At 37.5% G+C, this 17,523-nt stretch overlaps 1 protein-coding gene across 4 annotated transcripts in view; it reads right to left on the bottom strand.

Moving 5' to 3' along the window:
* Positions 1-5,053: 5,053 nt before the first annotated feature.
* Positions 5,054-17,523, bottom strand: part of RhoGEF3 (Rho guanine nucleotide exchange factor 3) — a 536,802-nt gene continuing 524,332 nt past the window's right edge. For all 4 annotated transcript variants that reach the window (XM_067152080.2, XM_067152079.2, XM_067152077.2 and 1 more), the window contains exons 17-19: positions 14,390-14,474; positions 8,753-8,992; positions 5,054-5,777 (exon numbers count right to left, since the gene is read on the bottom strand). In XM_067152080.2, the coding sequence (XP_067008181.1) occupies positions 5,563-5,777; positions 8,753-8,992; positions 14,390-14,474 (540 nt within the window). In that variant the 3' untranslated portion in view covers positions 5,054-5,562. The remainder of the gene's footprint in view (positions 5,778-8,752; positions 8,993-14,389; positions 14,475-17,523) is intronic.

Genomic DNA, 17,523 nt, shown 5'->3' with positions numbered 1-17,523 from the left:
ATCCGTAGAAACTCTTACTAAAATATTGTTGAAATTAGGATAGGCTTAATTGCAGTTTGGAATTGTGTAGTTCTTGTGTATTACTTTCGATATTCAGTAATTAACAGCAGTTTTTATGCTGTTAGGGGTTGTAGGATAAAAAAAATAGAGCACGACTAAGTAGTATTGTAGTGTAGTCGTATATTAATTACCTTATTGTTGTGTACTATCCCAGACAATATATCCCTCCGTTCATTTATTTTTTTTGCAAATAAGTTACTTTATTTTTTAATTTAAAATTTTCCCCCCTGTAAAGAATGGCTAAGGAGCGCGAGTGTACTTATTGTGGGTGTGGTGAGGCATTGAGGGGTATGAGGGAGGAGTTGGAAAGTTTGAGGGAGATAATTAGGATTCTCACAGAAGACAGGAAGGAAGATAGGACTCCCTCAAACAATGTACAGGTTACAGTAGGTGTACAAGAGGGAGGGGAAGGAAAGGGAGGAGTTGTAGAAGACAGGTGGTCTAATGTTCTAAGGGGAAGGAGATTGCAGGCCAAGGGCTCTATTCAGGATCAGAATTCAGGACAGGTGTCTGTGCGAAATCGGTACGAGTCACTCCAGGTAGAACAACAGAGGGAAGATGAGGGACGGGGAACTGTTGCTGAGATGCATGGAAGTAGGAGGAAGGGAAAAGGTAGAAAAGGGAAATGTAGAGTAGAGGATAGGAAAAGACAGGTGGAACAGGGTCATGGGAAGGAGAAAAGGGAGGAGGAAGTAGCTTCTGCAGCTATCAGGAAAGATAGGGCTGACCAGGAGGGGAGGAGATCAAATGAGGTGGGTAGGGTTGAGGCTCTGGTCATGGGGGATTCCATCATTAGACACGTGGGGAAAGTGTGTGGAAGAAAGGGAACCAGGGTAGAATGTTATCCAGGAATTAGGTTGAGGCAGATGTTGAGGAAAGTAGAAGAGAGGGAGGAGGGGAAGGAGAAGGTGGTAGTGTTTCACGTTGGTACCAACAACGTAAGGCAAGCAGATATAAGTACCAACATAGTTGGAGATGTGTGGGATCTGGTAAATGCAGCACGGGTGAAGTTTAAGAAAGCGGAGATTGTTATTAGTGGAATACTGTGTAGGAGGAATACTGACTGGAGGGTGATTGGGGATTTAAATGAGACTATGGAGTGGGTATGTGGGAAACTGGGAGTGAAATTTCTAGATCCTAATGGGTGGGTAGGAGATAGGGATCTGCGCTCGTATGGCCTTCATTTAAACCGCAGTGGTACGTATAAGTTAGGAAATTTGTTTGGAAGGGTAATAGGGAGGTACATTCAGGGAAACGGGATGGCCTAGGGAGCAGTGATAAGGGAACAGGGAACTGGAAATCAAGTAGGGATGACATAAAAGTGTTAGTGTTGAACTGTAGAAGTATTGTAAAGAAAGGAATAGAATTAAGTAATTTAATAGATATATATTTACCAGATATTGTAATAGGAGTTGAATCATGGCTGAGAAATGATATAATGGATGCAGAAATTTTCTCACGGCACTGGAGTGTGTATCGTAGAGATAGGATAGGAAAGGTGGGAGGGGGAGTTTTCATTCTGGTGAAAGAAGAATTTGTAAGCTACGAAAAAGTTAAAGATGAGACACATGAAATTCTAGGTGTAAGGCTCATTTCTAAAGATAGTAGGCAACTTGATATATTTGGAGTGTACAGATAGGGAAAGGGTAGTCAGCTATGTGGGAAACGACATGGAAAGAAATGTGATTGCAGCGGGAGATCTGAATTTGCCAGATGTCAATTGGGAAGGAAATGCGAACGACAGGAAGCATGACCAACAAATGGCAAATAAGTTAATATGGGAAGGACAGCTGATTCAGAAAGTGATGGAACCAACCAGAGGGAAAAATATCCTGGATGTCGTGCTGATAAAACCAGATGAGCTCTATAGGGAAACTGAAGTAATAGATGGTATTAGTGATCATGAAGCTGTTTTTGTGGTAGTTAAAAATAAATGCGATAGAAAGGAAGGTCTTAAAAGTAGGACTGTTAGGCAGTACCATATGGCTGATAAAGTAGGTATGAGGCAGTTTCTAAAAAGTAACTATGATCGGTGGAAAACGGTAAATAAAAATGTAAACAGACTCTGGGATGGGTTTAAAGAAATTGTTGAGGAATGCGAAAACAGGTTTGTACCTTTAAGGGTGGTAAGGAATGGTAAAGACCCACCTTATTATAATAGAGAAATAAAGAGACTAAGAAGGAGGTGCAGACTGGAAAGAAATAGAGTTAGAAATGGCTGTGGAAGTAAGGAGAAATTGAAGGAACTTACTAGAAAATTGAATCTAGCAAAGAAGGCAGCTAAGGATAACATGATCGCAAGCATAATTGGCAGTCATACAAATTTTAGTGAAAAATGGAAGGGTATGTATAGGTATTTTAAGGCACAAACAGGTTCCAAGAAGGACATTCCAGGAATAATTAATGAACAAGGGGAGTGTGTATGTGAGGATCTTCAAAAGGCAGAAGTATTCAGTCAGCAGTATGTAAAGATTGTTGGTTACAAGGATAATGTCGAGATAGAGGAAGAGACTAAGGCCAAAGAAGTAATAAAATTTACATATGATAACAATGACATTTACAATAAGATACAAAAGTTGAAAACTAGAAAAGCGGCTGGAATTGATCAGATTTCTGGGGATATACTAAAGACAATGGGTTGGAATATAGTACCATATCTGAAGTACTTATTTGATTATTGTTTGGTCGAAGGAGCTATACCAGATGAATGGAGAGTTGCTATAGTAGCCCCTGTGTATAAAGGAAAGGGTGATAGACATAAAGCTGAAAATTACAGGCCAGTAAGTTTGACATGCGTTGTATGTAAGCTTTGGGAAGGCATTCTTTCTGATTATATTAGACATGTTTGTGAAATTAATAACTGGTTCGATAGAAGGCAATTCGGTTTTAGGAAAGGTTATTTCACTGAAGCTCAACTTGTAGGATTCCAGCAAGATATAGCAGATATCTTGGATTCTGGAGGTCAAATGGACTGTATCGCGATTGACATGTCTAAAGCATTTGATAGGGTGGATCATGGGAGACTACTGGCAAAAATGAGTGCAATTGGACTAGACAAAAGAGTGACTGAATGGGTTGCTATATTTCTAGAAAATAGATCTCAGAGAGTTAGAGTAGGTGAAGCTTTGTCTGACCCTGTAATAGTTGAGAGGGGAGTTCCTCAGGGCAGTGTTATCGGACCTTTATGTTTTCTTATATATATAAATGATATGAGTAAAGGAGTGGAATCGGAGGTAAGGCTTTTTGCGGATGATGTTATTCTCTATAGAGTGATAAATAAGTTACAAGATTGTGAGCAACTGCAACGTGACCTCGAAAATGTGAGATGGACAGCAGGCAATGGTATGTTGATAAACGGGGCTAAAAGTCAGGTTGTGAGTTTCACAAATAGGAAAAGTCCTCTCAGTTTTAATTACTGCGTTGATGTGGTGAAAGTTCCTTTTGGGGATCATTGTAAGTATATAGGTGTTAATATAAGGAAAGATCTTCACTGGGGTAATCACATAAATGGGATTGTAAATAAAGGGTACCAATCTCTGCACATGGTTATGAGGGTGTTTAGGGGTTGTAGTAAGGATGTAAAGGAGAGTGCATATAAGTCTCTGGTAAGACCCCAACTAGAGTATGGTTCCAGTGTGTGGGACCCTCACCGGGATTAACTGATTCAAGAACTGGAAAAAATCCAAAGAAAAGCAGCTCGATTTGTTCTGGGTGATTTCCGACAAAAGAGTAGCGTTACAAAAATGTTGCAATGTTTGGGCTGGGAAGAATTGAGAGAAAGAAGAAGAGCTGCTCGACTAAGTGGTATGTTACGAGCTGTGAGCGGAGAGATGGCGTGGAATGACATTAGTAGACGAATAGGTTTGAATGGCGTTTATAAAAGTAGGAAAGATGACAATATGAAGATAAAGTTGGAATTCAAGAGGACAAACTGGGGCAAATATTCATTTATAGGAAGGGGAGTTAGGGATTGGAATAATTTACCAAGGGAGATGTTCAATAAATTTCCAATTTCTTTGAAATCATTTCGGAAAAGGCTAGGAAAGCAACAGATAGGGAATCTGCCACCTGGGCGACTGCAGATCGGTATTGATTGATTGATTGATTGATTGAATACCTGATGAGAATAATTTATACTATAGATATTCATACTGTAACATATATCATAACAAGATCATCACACTCAATTTTTCATATAAGTAAATAAATTAATAAATTTAAAAAAATATATTTTTGTAATACCTAAATATTCTGAAAATGAAAATCCACAGCCTGTTTCCAGTCATTCGACCAGGTCAGGAATGGAATGAATGAGGTTCCCATCTAGCGGGGAGAATAGGGATTGTGCCGGCTGCCGGAACCTGTTGCACTCCTCTGGGGCAATCATTAATGAATGACAGATGACATAAAATGATATTGGAGAGTGTTGCTGGGATGAAATATGACAGGGAAAACCGGAGTATCCAGAGAAAAACCTGTCCAGCCTCCACTTTGTCCAGCATAAATCTCATATGAAGTGACCAGGATTTGAACCACGGAACCCAGCGGTGAGAGGCCGGCATGCTGCCGCCTGAGCCACGGAGGCTTGCCTAAATATTCTGCGCTTTTTCAAACATTGATCAAGCGAGAGAATGAAACAATTGATCTTTAACAGAAATAACAATACTACACATTTAAATATAATTTGAAGAGGGTAGAGGAGTATTATTATGGAAATACTCCAAGATGCTAGTTTCCCACGGAAAGATTATTCGTCTATTGAGTGGTGTTCATTTCCTTGAAAGTATGTATACATTTTTCTTACAGCCAAGTTTTCGTTAAGGATGCTGTCATGTTACTGTATATATTTCTGCTAAAACTCCATTCTCGTTTGATCCACCATCTTCACAAGCCACAGCCATTTCAAACTGAGGAATTTTATTACAATAACTTCATTTTAAATACCAAAAGGGAGGAAGGAGGAAGAGTGGAAGAAGAAACAATACACATGTCATATGTTTGTTTTTAATAACATTTTCAGTCATCGAATAAATAAATATAAAAATCGTTTCTTAAAAATATTTAAACAATCTTATTATCCATTATATAACAAGTAGAATAGAACCATTTCGATGGTTCATGATTATTTGCTGCTTGGGTGATAATGTATAGGTCTAAGAAATTAAATGTTAACAGTGACTGGTACCTACTGTTGTTTAAATATATCAATACAGATGAAAAAATGGCCAACTGCAGCAGTATTCATACTTAATTTACTCTGAGAAGTAAGTTTTAGGAATAATATATCTGTCTTCAGTTCCATGACTTGAAGCAGATCCTACTTAACCACAAATATAGGCCAAATGATTACACAGATCCATGTTATGAAGCATTTCTTCATTTAGTGAACAAATGACCTTTCCCTCTTTCAAAACACTATGCATCACCCAACACAATACAAAACACAGAACTGACCTAGAGACAGCTTCCAATTACACCACATAAACTTGGAAGTCCCGGTTCTCACGCTGGTCGGTGGTGTGATGGACCCCGGGCAATTGATCGTCCTTTTTTGCTGCTGCCAAACATGAACCATGTTCCAACTTTGCGACCGAGAGAGTTTGTTGAACCATGAGCAGGCTGTGAGGGAGGCACATTGGCCACACCTAGACTCTGATGGCTTGTGCCAACTTCTGGATGATTTAAGGTATATCCAACATTCCGCTTGTAAGTCTTGCCTGAAAATATAGACATTTTAAAATGTAAGATAAGAATAATCAGAAAATATCTATAAATATATACATACACACATATAATGTAATTTGGTGGGTGTGGAAAATAAACATAACACTGGTAGTATTAAAATTGTATGATTAAGATAACTAAGTGATTCTTATACACTATACAGACACACACAAGTACACCAGTTTGCTAACTCAGTCACACTGGTTGTTCATTCTATCGCTTACAAACCATCACAATCACACTAGCTACACAGCAGACATTCAGACTGTTCCACTACTGTAAGTTATAGTCTACGATAGTTCCACAATTATACTTGCTGTTCACTATCACAGCTTGTGCAAAACACAGTCTCACAATTCTGTACATCGTACACTGTCCTTACACTTACAACAAATTTCATTCACTGTCCCTTACTGATCCCCCACCAACTTCTCTCATGCTGCATCAGAGACAAAAACATTCACTCCACAGCAGCTGGACACGAGAGACTCAACTCCTCAATGACAACAGAAGAGAATGATGGCCTCAGTTCCATGGACAGAACACTCACTGCAATGCACTGCTCAAGTGCCCTAAACCAGTGAACTGTGGACTCTCACAGAACACTCATATGCAGCACTGAACTCGTCTGGCCAGCCTTAAATAGGGAGGCCAGCCTGGAGATACTTCTCGAAAGAAGAAGTCTCTAGAGTCCTCTCAATTTGGAATGATCTGGGTTCACCTTCTAGGTCTTTCTTGCCAAGTCGGGAGGCCTCCAGTGGGAGGATAGAGCAATGACAGAGAAGGGCTGAGTTTGCACTCCTGATTTGCTCCTGACTAGTTGCCTGCAGCTGTCAACATCAAACAATGATGTCAGCGATCCTGGGTGGAGCAGACCCTATCACTCCTCCTTGAGGTCTTTCAAAAATATGGCAGACACCATCACAAAAAAAAAAAAAAACACACACACACGCACACACGCACACACTCTTCCAATATTTCAACTCATATGTCAATAAAAATTTTAAAATGAATGGATGAAAGCTTGTATTTTCTAACTAAAACATCGCAAAGCAATATTTTAAAATATTGTGTCATAATATGGAATATAATATTGCATTATATAACTTGTTGTGGTGCCTGTTTGAATGCCGCACACTGCGCGGATTCCTTCCAGAACACACCAGCCTCATCCAGCTGATGACAGCACAGCACATGAGTCAGCAGCTAAGTCAATGCCGCAGCTGTATATCAAGGCAGCCTCTCGCCGAGAGAAATCAGACCGCCACCAGCTGGCGAACTCCGAGGTCCGAGTATGCAATGACTCCAATACAGGCACCATGGGGTGTAAGGATCTTCATAGCACATTGCTATGACATTATAAGAGACACTTTCATGCCTCTCAAGACTTTGTCTTTCTCGTGTGAAGTTAGTAGGAACAAATTTAAATTCTTATCACCCTGCAGGGTTGTGTCAAGATATAATTTCCAACACAATCTTCCGAGTTTCTACGTACATGTTGTAAATATCAAGATAATTATTGAGTGTATTTCCTTTTGATTCAGATATTATGCATAGGCTATACAATTATTTTCTGAAAGTTATCAGATTATATTTGTATCACAAGTGCAGATAGCCTGGTCATTTTTGTAATAAATCCATACATGTTGTCTAGTCCTAAATTTGGTCTCATTAGTGCACAACATCACTTATACGTGCTTAAGTATATAAGTCACAAAATTACTGATGGAGAAAAAGTTTCCATCATTAAAGGGAGTAGCTAAATATCAACATCAACTAATCGGAACAATTCCGTAAAACATTTTGTAGCTGAGAAATTTGCAATATCCTGGACAGTAAGAATGATTACCAGTTTATTTAGACTTCCTTTCAAAATCTGCAGTAAGTCTTACATTTTGAGAACTTTGTGTTCTCTGTGATTTTTTCCTTTCTCTTCTAGAGTTGATTATTTTTCCTTTAAGTCATTCTTATTACTCAGTGAAATATTAACCAACTCAGTATTTAAGATAAACTAAAGGGCTTTCAAATTAAAATGCTGCCGGCCACAGAGATCTCATAGTGAATGAGTGCTCAGCGACCATCTGTCACTAAGAGGGCTGAGTGCTGACTAATGACAGACAAATGTTTCCTCTGTCTCCAGCCATACATGTAGAGTACTTACACAAGAAAAGTTAGGCGAAATCAGTGTTAGTCAAGCTCATTCCCCATAAAAACCATTTCTCAAACTTGTGTAACAAGCAAATATCTCTTTAGGTTCTGCACAAAAGGCAACGATGCACCCAAGTTCATGCACTGAAACCTCAAGATCCAGCTTCATGATTTTGAGAGAGATGTTTTCAGTCTGTAACTCACAGCTTAGTTGACCCACTACTTTTAAACCTTTCTTTATAAATGTATAGATATTATGTAGTAATTTCTCACCTGCTTTGCTTTTTAAGAATACTAAATTAAACACACACTAAAACTGGTAATATCACTGTGAAATGCAACAGAAATTACAAAATGATATGTACAAGTATAAAGATTCAGACATGAATGATCAAAAGTTCCCCAAGATTTAGACATGGATGATCAAAAGTTTCCCCACAGACTTTTAGATGACTGATATGTCCCAAGCTGCTGTCAAATGAGTTTTATAAGAACTCTTTCTATTGCAAGGTACTTCCTGCTGTCAAATGAGTTTTATAAAAATTATTTCTATTGCAAGGTACTTCCTCCTATTCATGTTCTTATCTTTCTCTAAATGAGTGACATATATAGGGCTATAAGCTGGTTGAGTCATCATTTAGATAAACCCATATCTAATAGTACTTACTACCAGTAATGTGAGAAATTCTAAGAGAATCACATGGAGGAAGTACACCAGCATCACAAACAATGAAAAGAGAAAATGGTTTTATTATACATCCAACTCACGTTGAATGAATAAGATTACATAGAAATTACACATAAATTACACAGAACTTACTTCTTGGTTTGTTTGGTGGCCGTCTTGGGCAGCGTGCTGCCATTCGCGCTAGTTGCCGTGCAGCGGGTGGGAACTCCAAGCCATCTTCACGATCTTGAGCAACGAGTCGCCGTTCTTCTGAAAATGCTTCTAACCAGCACTGCTTGTCCTCTGCAGATCGACAGCAAAACAAGAGCCACTTATCACGTACATGGCTATATACTTTTAGGCCATGTCGGACCATTACTCCCAATTGTGGATCTAGAAAGAGATTTGAGCAACTTAAAAGGATAGAATCAATAAATAACTCATTCAGCAACAGTAAACGAATTGAAACAATATTCATTGGGAGTGTATTAACAATTATGTTACGGTATAAAAGACATGAGTATTCTCAAATTATGGGAAATAATTTGAAATTTCTACTTTTAGACATGATGCTGTATAGGCTTTTGGGCTTATGCCATATCAAGAAAATAAGGTGAAATTCTTCACGTTTCGCAGGGAACTGTGCCCTGCGTCCTCAGAAGAAATCTCGACTGTCCATGAGAAAGGCTTCCTAAACAATGAATTTCACCTTATTTTCTTGACACATCATAAGTCAAAAAGCCTATACAGCATCATGTCTATAAGTACGGGTTGTGAAAGCATCAATGGCAACATTGAAATTTCTATTTTGTCTGCTATTGCTTCAGTATTTTCAGGGATGATATGAACAACAATTCATAACAGAAATCAACCAATAAAACATACTTCAGAAATTACTACCCAAAAAAAAACTCACTTTATTCCACACAATTGATAAAAACATCCATTTATGTGACTGGAAAACCCCTCCATAAGAATCAACAGTCATTTTCATTATAGATCATTGTTATGATCAATGTTAGGAAGTAATCAAATTACTTGTAACAAATACTTTCTGAGGAATTTTTACTTGTAAATGTTACTTTTTACAAAATGTAATTTTTACTCATAATATACGGTACCGTACTTCTTGAAATAGAATTGTAATCATTACATTCTAGTAATAACTATAGAAGCAGAAACTTAGGGGGGGGGAGTGTGTTGATGAATCAGTTCTACGAGAGCAGAACCAAGAGCTTCACCAGTACCTCTCCAGGACTTCCAAAGACATCAAACATATCCTACAATATCCATCACTGCTGAGGATGTTCTTAAAACTAAACATAGTTATTATTTCAAATGCCCCTGTACAGTATCTTTTCAGCAAATGCAACGATGTACTAAGGCTTAGCAATGAGAATTTTAATAACCAATCACTTTGTAAAATAAATGACAAATTATCTGAAATGCTAGAAGTCATTAACTAACAGAATAATTATAGGAAAAACTATTTAGGAAGTTCCAAAACATCATGCTCAGTCTCACTTAGCCACTTACTGTATCTATGCTAAAAAGGAAGACCACACAAAATGATCTTTTTTTCTTTGCAAACTGTGGTATCATTCCAGCCCCATGTGAAAAGAATATCAGAGGGTCTCTTTAAGACAGCCATTCTGTGAAGTAATTGTAATTGTAATTTCACTGAGTACTTAAGAAATTGTAATTGTAATTGAGTAAACTATTTCTCAGGTAAGTCTTATCATCACCAGGGTTTAGATAGGCTGCTTCCAGCATCGAAGACAAAGGGTCTATGTTGGCTTTCACCATCATTTTCTCCACTGAGACGCTCCTCTACTTAAGTAGCTGGAACATCCCAGGAGCTTACCATTTTTTTTACTGTTTCTGCAGATGGTGTACAGACTGGCTGTACAGACTACTCCATTATTGTCAATGGTAAGACAGTCACTATCCCGGGTACCTAACATCCTCACAGCTAAAAAATAATAGTGTGAACGAATGAACAAATGAATGAATGAATGGCGTATGGCTTTTAGTGGCGGGAGTGTCTAGCTCACCAGGTGCAGATCTTCCGTTTTGACACCCGTAGGCGACCTGCACATCGTGATGAGGACGAAATGATGATGAAGGCAACACATACACCCAGCCCCCATGCCAGAGAAATTAAGCAATGATGGTTAAAATTCCCGACCCTGCTAGGAATCGAACCCAGGACCCCCTGTGACCAAACGCCAGCACACTAACCATTTAGCCATGGAGCCGGATGATGAATGAATGAATGAATGAATCAATCAATCAATCAATCAATCAATCAATCAATCAATCAATCAATCAATCAATCAATCAATGATGATGATTTAAAAAATTCAACTGCTCAATGTTACAAATCACTGGCTTCTTATCCTTATCCTTACTAATACTGGTAAATAAATCTGAATGTTGGTCTGTCTGTCTTTCTTTCACGTAAAAACTACTAGACCAATCAAGCTCAAATTTGGCAAGCTTATAGCTCATACCTTCAGTTAACATATAGCATTCTTACCATCATGCTGTCTGTTAAGGATACCATGTGATAAAAGAAAATGTGAGGCAAGTCAGAGGAAAATAAACATCTGGAAGCCATGAAAGTGAATACGCTGTCTAAATGGTTAGATTAAGTTAAAAATTAGAGCCCACTAGGTAAACTTAGAATTCAATACATACATCTTCATTACAGACTGTTATGCCTTTCAGCACTCTGTCTGCAAGTCTCTGTGAATTTACTAAACACTGCCACAATCATCTATTTGTAACTAGTTCTGTGTCCACCTGTTGTAGTGTAACACTCAGCATTATTAGCTGCCATCCTTGGTGGCCTGGGTTTGGTTCTCGGTACTGCCAGAAATTTAAGAACAGCAGGAGGACTTGTATGTGGTTAAAATGGTACATACCTGGTATAGCTCACCTCCAACAGGGGTGTGCCTGAAAAGAGCTTCACAACCTCGGGACGAGGACACAAGTTTACTTACAAGTTCTGTGGCCTCATTTAGTTCTATACCTCTTTAAATCACTAGAAACTGAGTCTATCGTTGCCTTGCTCTCCCTCTACTTCTCTTACCCTCAATGACCAAGTCCATTATTTTCCTAGGTAACCTATCCTCCTCCATTCACCTCATATGACCCCACCACCAAAGCTGGTTTGTGTGTACAGCTTCATCAGTCAAGAACATTCATTTATCTCTCAATTTCCTATTTAAAAATTATATATGTACTTTCTTCCAAGCTAATAGTTTTCCAGAAAAAAAAATATTTTGTGTGTTTTGACATGCTTTATCCAATGAAAACCAAAATAATGGGTAAACTGTTAGTAATAATCAGGGCCCAGATTTTGGTGAAAAATCATCTTTTATTCTTATTTCTGAGTACTCAGAGACAATGCTTAGTGGCAATTCAGTGTATTCTGCAATAAATATGTTAGGTATATGGGGTTTTTGAAGGTCATCAAAAATTCATTTTCCCCACATTTTCCAGAATAAAGTCATTTTTTAACATTTAGGATCTTTTAGGTCTTATTTTAAATTTTCATACTTTTATAGATAGTTTTATTGGATATGGTTAAAGTCATTTTTATAGTAGCTGTATTTTATCATCATCAATGTCCCACTTCAGTCGCCCAGGTGTGGTTAATATGCCTCCTCCACTCCTTTCTGTCCTTCCACTTTTCCTGCTCCATTACTTCTGCCACATCCAATCCAGCTTCTCTAGTGTCCTTCCAAATCTGATCCATCCACCTTCTTCTTGGTCTACCTACTGGTCTCTTTCCCTTAACTTCTCTTTCTAATTCCCTTTTTGCTACCCGTATGTCTAAGCTATAAAACACATACCAACAACTATTTTGTACTAATCTATATGCAGGAGTTATGCACTGCTCATGTGTTTCCATTAGCTGTTTCTCTATCTATGCAACAGTTTTAATTTTTCTTGACCTTGATGCATTTGTGTGAACAGTTTATGTCACCAATTTCTTCATGTGCATGTGTGGATTATGTGAAAGAACCTGGGGTAATCCTCTCAACCAGCAACTCTAGGTGTGTGCGGTGTAGGTGTGTGACTTTTTGTTGTGCAGTAAAATTGAAATGCCAAAACAAAAAAAGTCAACTACAAAACAGTGTCAGAATTTGATAAAAACATATTCTTAATTGATGGAACTGCATTGTTTTACAAAGTGTGCAAAATTAAAGTCACTGCAGATAAATGGTTCACCGTACAACAATATGCTGGATCCGAAAAACATTCACGAGCTCTTGAAAATGTGAAGAATAAGGAAAGTGTCCCCATTACTGCTAAAAGAAACTGCTTCAGCATCAAGTAACAAGTCATCTTCCTTTTACAATGAATTGTGGGAAGTATTTGTTAGTGCAAATATTCTGCTAGGAAAACTAAACAATCCTAAACTCTAGGTGTGTGCAGTGTAGGCGTGTGACATTTTTTTGTGCGGTGTAATTGAAATGCCAAAATAAAAACAGTCAACTGCAAGACAGTATGTGTCAAAATTTGGTAAAAACATACTCTTAATTGTTGGAACAGCATTGTTTTACAAAGTGTGCAAAATTAAAGTCACTGCAGATAAACGGTTCGCCGTATAACAATGTGTTGGATGCGGAAAACATTCACAAGCTCTTGAAAATGTGAATAAGGAAAGTGTCTCCATTACTACTAAAAGAAACTGCTTCAACATCAAGTAACAAGTCATCTTCCTTTTACAAAAAATTGTGGGAAGTATTTGTTAGTGCAAATATTCTGCTAGGAAAACTAAGCAATCCTAAATTAAGTGATCCTTGAATGCCACACTGGTCATAATATTCTAGACGAATCAACATTGCATAAAATCTACCTATCAAAATGTTATGAAGACATGTTAAACTGAATACTTGAATGTGTGAATGAGAAAAAATATATGTATCAATTGACAAGAGAAGGTCGTTTTGCAGGTACTGTAGTCATAGGAATGCTAGAAACTGATAATCTTGGATAAACTTTTATTCTGACCTCCTTGGTTTTGGAGGTGGTCAAGCACAGTCAGATATGCAAACTGTTCAATAAATCCATGTGTTTAATATGGCTAGTGGAATACAACATGAGAACATGCTTCCAGCAAAATCTATCAAATCATTTTTACAAAGTTAGTGTACGTTACATGTCTGGCCCATGCTTTTCTTCAAATCGTGGAAGAGGTCAGATCAAAATTTTCAGACATAAGTAGTAGGGTAACATCCTGCTTCACAGAATTGTTTTGGGCCGATGACCTAGATGTCCGGTCCCTTCAAACAACAACTATTATCATCAGAGAATTTTTACTGAGCATGCTCAGAATGTTTTAAGTAAGCCTCAGACCTATGGGAGTAACAGAGTCCCACTTCCATTTGACAGGCAAGGGACTCCTTGGAAAGGAGGAGAAAATTGTGATATTTGTGGCAAGAAAGGAGGTAATAAGATGAAATGTAGGTACCCAGAAGTAGTTAATATTGGAATAGAAGGATGAGTGAAGAACAAGAACTGAACAGTCAGGGTTTTGTAGATGACCGGCTGTTAAAGATTAATTCACTGTGTAGAATTACATGATCGGCAAACAATCGAAGGCAAGAGGAGTCTACACCTAACAAGTCTGTAGACTTTGCATACATCTGTAAGGAATACATGCTTTCATATTGTGTTACCAGTATAATGAGGAACAATAAATGTTAAGTAATCAGTCAGGCTTTTCTAATATCAACTTACACAATGATGATCTGAAGAAATGCTAATGAAACATACCTTTGCCATCTGGAACATCCACAACTTCACTAGTGTCTAAAAGAATTCGCCCTTTGTAGACAAAAGTATTTCTCTTCAGAATATCCTGTTAAGAAAGATAATCATTAAAATTAATTTTCATTAGAGATAATTTTAAAATATCATATTTTAAAAAGATATGGGAAACAGAGTTCCATAAGAGGTGACTTGCGAATCTCAACTGCAGGGCTGTAGCCCCTCTAACTGCAGTTAATTCTCATAGAACATTATATAAACATTCATACCATTCACATTAACTGTAATGACTTTTAATAAGAGTATACAAGGTATTTTCTCTAGCAAACTGTAATTCATAGTGGTCTGAATGCTGGAATCGCATGTAGCTACAATGACATTGTGGTCAGAATATAAGTGATTCTTCTACCCTGTAAAGGAGGAATTAAACAATATAATCATCCTTTCTGAACAATAATTTGAGAAGAAAGAGGTCCAACCCTTTACAGAAAGAAAGTATTGGCAAAAGAAATGGAAGACCTATGAGAAGGGTGTGATAATGAAAGATGTCACAGGCCAAGAATGTTGGGCGAAGTTAACTCAGTTGCTCTTGATCACTGTAGCAATACCAGAGTTTCAAAAGAAGGCAGAAAGTAATGAACGAGAGGGGGCATAAATCCATGTCAATTTACGTTGTAAGAAATAAGTTATTTGCGTTCATGGCAGTTTATATATTTTGACCGGATACAATAAAGAGTTAGGCCTACAACCACAAATGTTTTTGTACTGTATGTAATGAATTACAGTTTTCACTATTATATTTTAAGAGATGCTTTAGGGACATTTCTAATATAATACAGAGTTAAAGTGGATAAGCTATGGCTTGTGGTTGCTTGGGTTTAAATTATCTGATAAGCTCACTAGCAATCCAATCATGCTTACCGGGAATAACATCAGTTAGGTTATTTATCTGAAGGCAAACTGTACATCTATTTGGTAGATGCAGTTACATTGTTGTTGAATTTTATTCTTGGATAGTGAATATCTATGTCCTCACTCATGATGTAACTCACTGGCCATTTAGAGGCTAGCTGTTATCATCGGATACCTGTTAAGTTTTAAATAATATTTTCAGAAATTCAGTGAACAGGGAAGGTCAGATATCACTACAACACTGTGCAAAATCTAGCAGTAAACTTGTTGAATTATTTAAATATTTTATGTTTTGCTGAACGACTAACAGGAATTTTACTTTCTTTTAATAGAAATACTGTCACTTCCATCCAAGGAATTGCAAATTGTAGCTTGCATGCTTAAACCCTGTATCATAAGGAATAGAAGAAGTGTTATCTCTTCTCCCTCAATAGCATGTATTGAATACAGATCGGGTTTTGATATAAAAGTGCTTACACTATTATTTCATAGTATTAATACCTAAAATGCTATTGTAGGAAGCATTAAATGAAAGGGAATTGAATTTCTTGCCGTGTGTTGAGGCTATCTTCGTGTGATAATTTTCTTGTTATTTAATGCAAGTAAACAGCAGTTTAGACCTTACATTTTCCTGAGCACTTAATGTGAGTAAAGAAGATGCCTTGCTGTTTTGTACCAGGATGCAGATCAGGCTATAGGGTCCGTAAAGTAAGATGGTTTTTCAAACCCCATAAAGATAAGGAACATTTAATCAAGTGGAATAATCTTACTGTTAAAATTAACATGTTCTTAGGATTTCGTCAAGAGTGATCTTTGCTTTGATGTGGCTGATGATGACCCCTAGATGGGTCAAAACTAGTTCCATGTAACTTTAAAATATTGTGAATATATTTTGTATTGAATAGGTGGAAACCTTTACTGTGTTGTTTACTCATATGTTATTCTCAGTTCAATATGGACCAACAACATGAAATTTATAACCCTTAAGGAAAAGGGCCATACCAAGGAAGGTTAGGGAACTTACTGTAAAGTCCAACATCTGTGATGCTCACTTTTCAGAAGATTTAATTGTTAAATTTGACAAATTTGTGATAGAAGGAAAGGAAGTACTTCTCCCAAGAACCAACTGGTGATTGAAAGACTATTCTGTTCTACGTATATTTCCTAATCTGCCTAAGTATTTGTCTAGTACTGTAACTAAAAGGAAATCCCCTGCCCCCCTCTCCTTTTAAAAATGTCTGATGTGGTAAAGTCATCCCCCAACTGTTCGAAATTTCTTGATTCTGAATCCCCTTGTGGTATCAGCAATATCCAGTTCACCAACACGCCTAAATCCTTCTTCTTTTCTTGCCACTTTTCCCACAACTGTGGGGTTGCGGGTGCGAACTGCGTAAATCCAATTATTCTAAATCTGAATTGTTAAAATTAAAACAACAATTAAGGAACCTAAAACGGAAATTGACTAGGGCAAACAAAACGTTTAAGTTAGAAAGGGCTAAAGTTTTTGTTCTGCAAAGTGAAGTTGGTAGGACGAAACAGAGACTTTCAGGACAAGGTGCCTGTCAGTATAAAGAAGGGCTATCTAGGAAACAAAAAGTGATTGTGGATATCATGTTAAAAAAGTGTCAGAAAAAGAATCCCAAAGGTATGAGGTATGACAGTGAGTTTGTTTTAGATAGTTTCTTGCTACACATAAAATTATCGAAGGGTTATAGACACTGCCTTCCATCTGAGGTGCATTTAAGGAGGTTGTTAAAGGGTTTAAAATACTCATATGGTGTAAATAAAAATGCTCTTGATGCCATTAAAGGCTACAGTACTTCACTGAAGAAAGGGATGAGAATAAAAAGACAGGGATTGTCATTTTTGATGAGGTGAAACTAAGAGAAGATGTACAGTTTAATGGGTCCTCTTTGTTCATAGATGGATATGCTTCAAGCATATGAGACAATAAGGGCTCACCTCTCATCTCCCTCTGGTTTCTGGGGTGACTTGTTTTATGACTGCTTGCAGAACATGGAGAACATTACAATCCAACCTTCAGGCTTGGGGTGTAATGAACAACATGCCATGGAGACTGTGCCAAAACTGATCTTTCACTACATGAAGTGTCGTTTCTACTACAAGATGAAGGAACTCCGGAAGGAACTGAGATCAGGGAAAATGTCAAAATCTACCAGGAAATTTTCTATGGTATTGAACTGAAGGTAAGATATTTTTTTTGCTAT

Source organism: Anabrus simplex, chromosome 1 (genome assembly GCF_040414725.1).
Source record: "Anabrus simplex isolate iqAnaSimp1 chromosome 1, ASM4041472v1, whole genome shotgun sequence".
Classification (NCBI taxonomy): Eukaryota; Metazoa; Arthropoda; class Insecta; order Orthoptera; family Tettigoniidae; genus Anabrus; species Anabrus simplex.
This window is presented reverse-complemented; position numbering and strand designations above follow the sequence as displayed.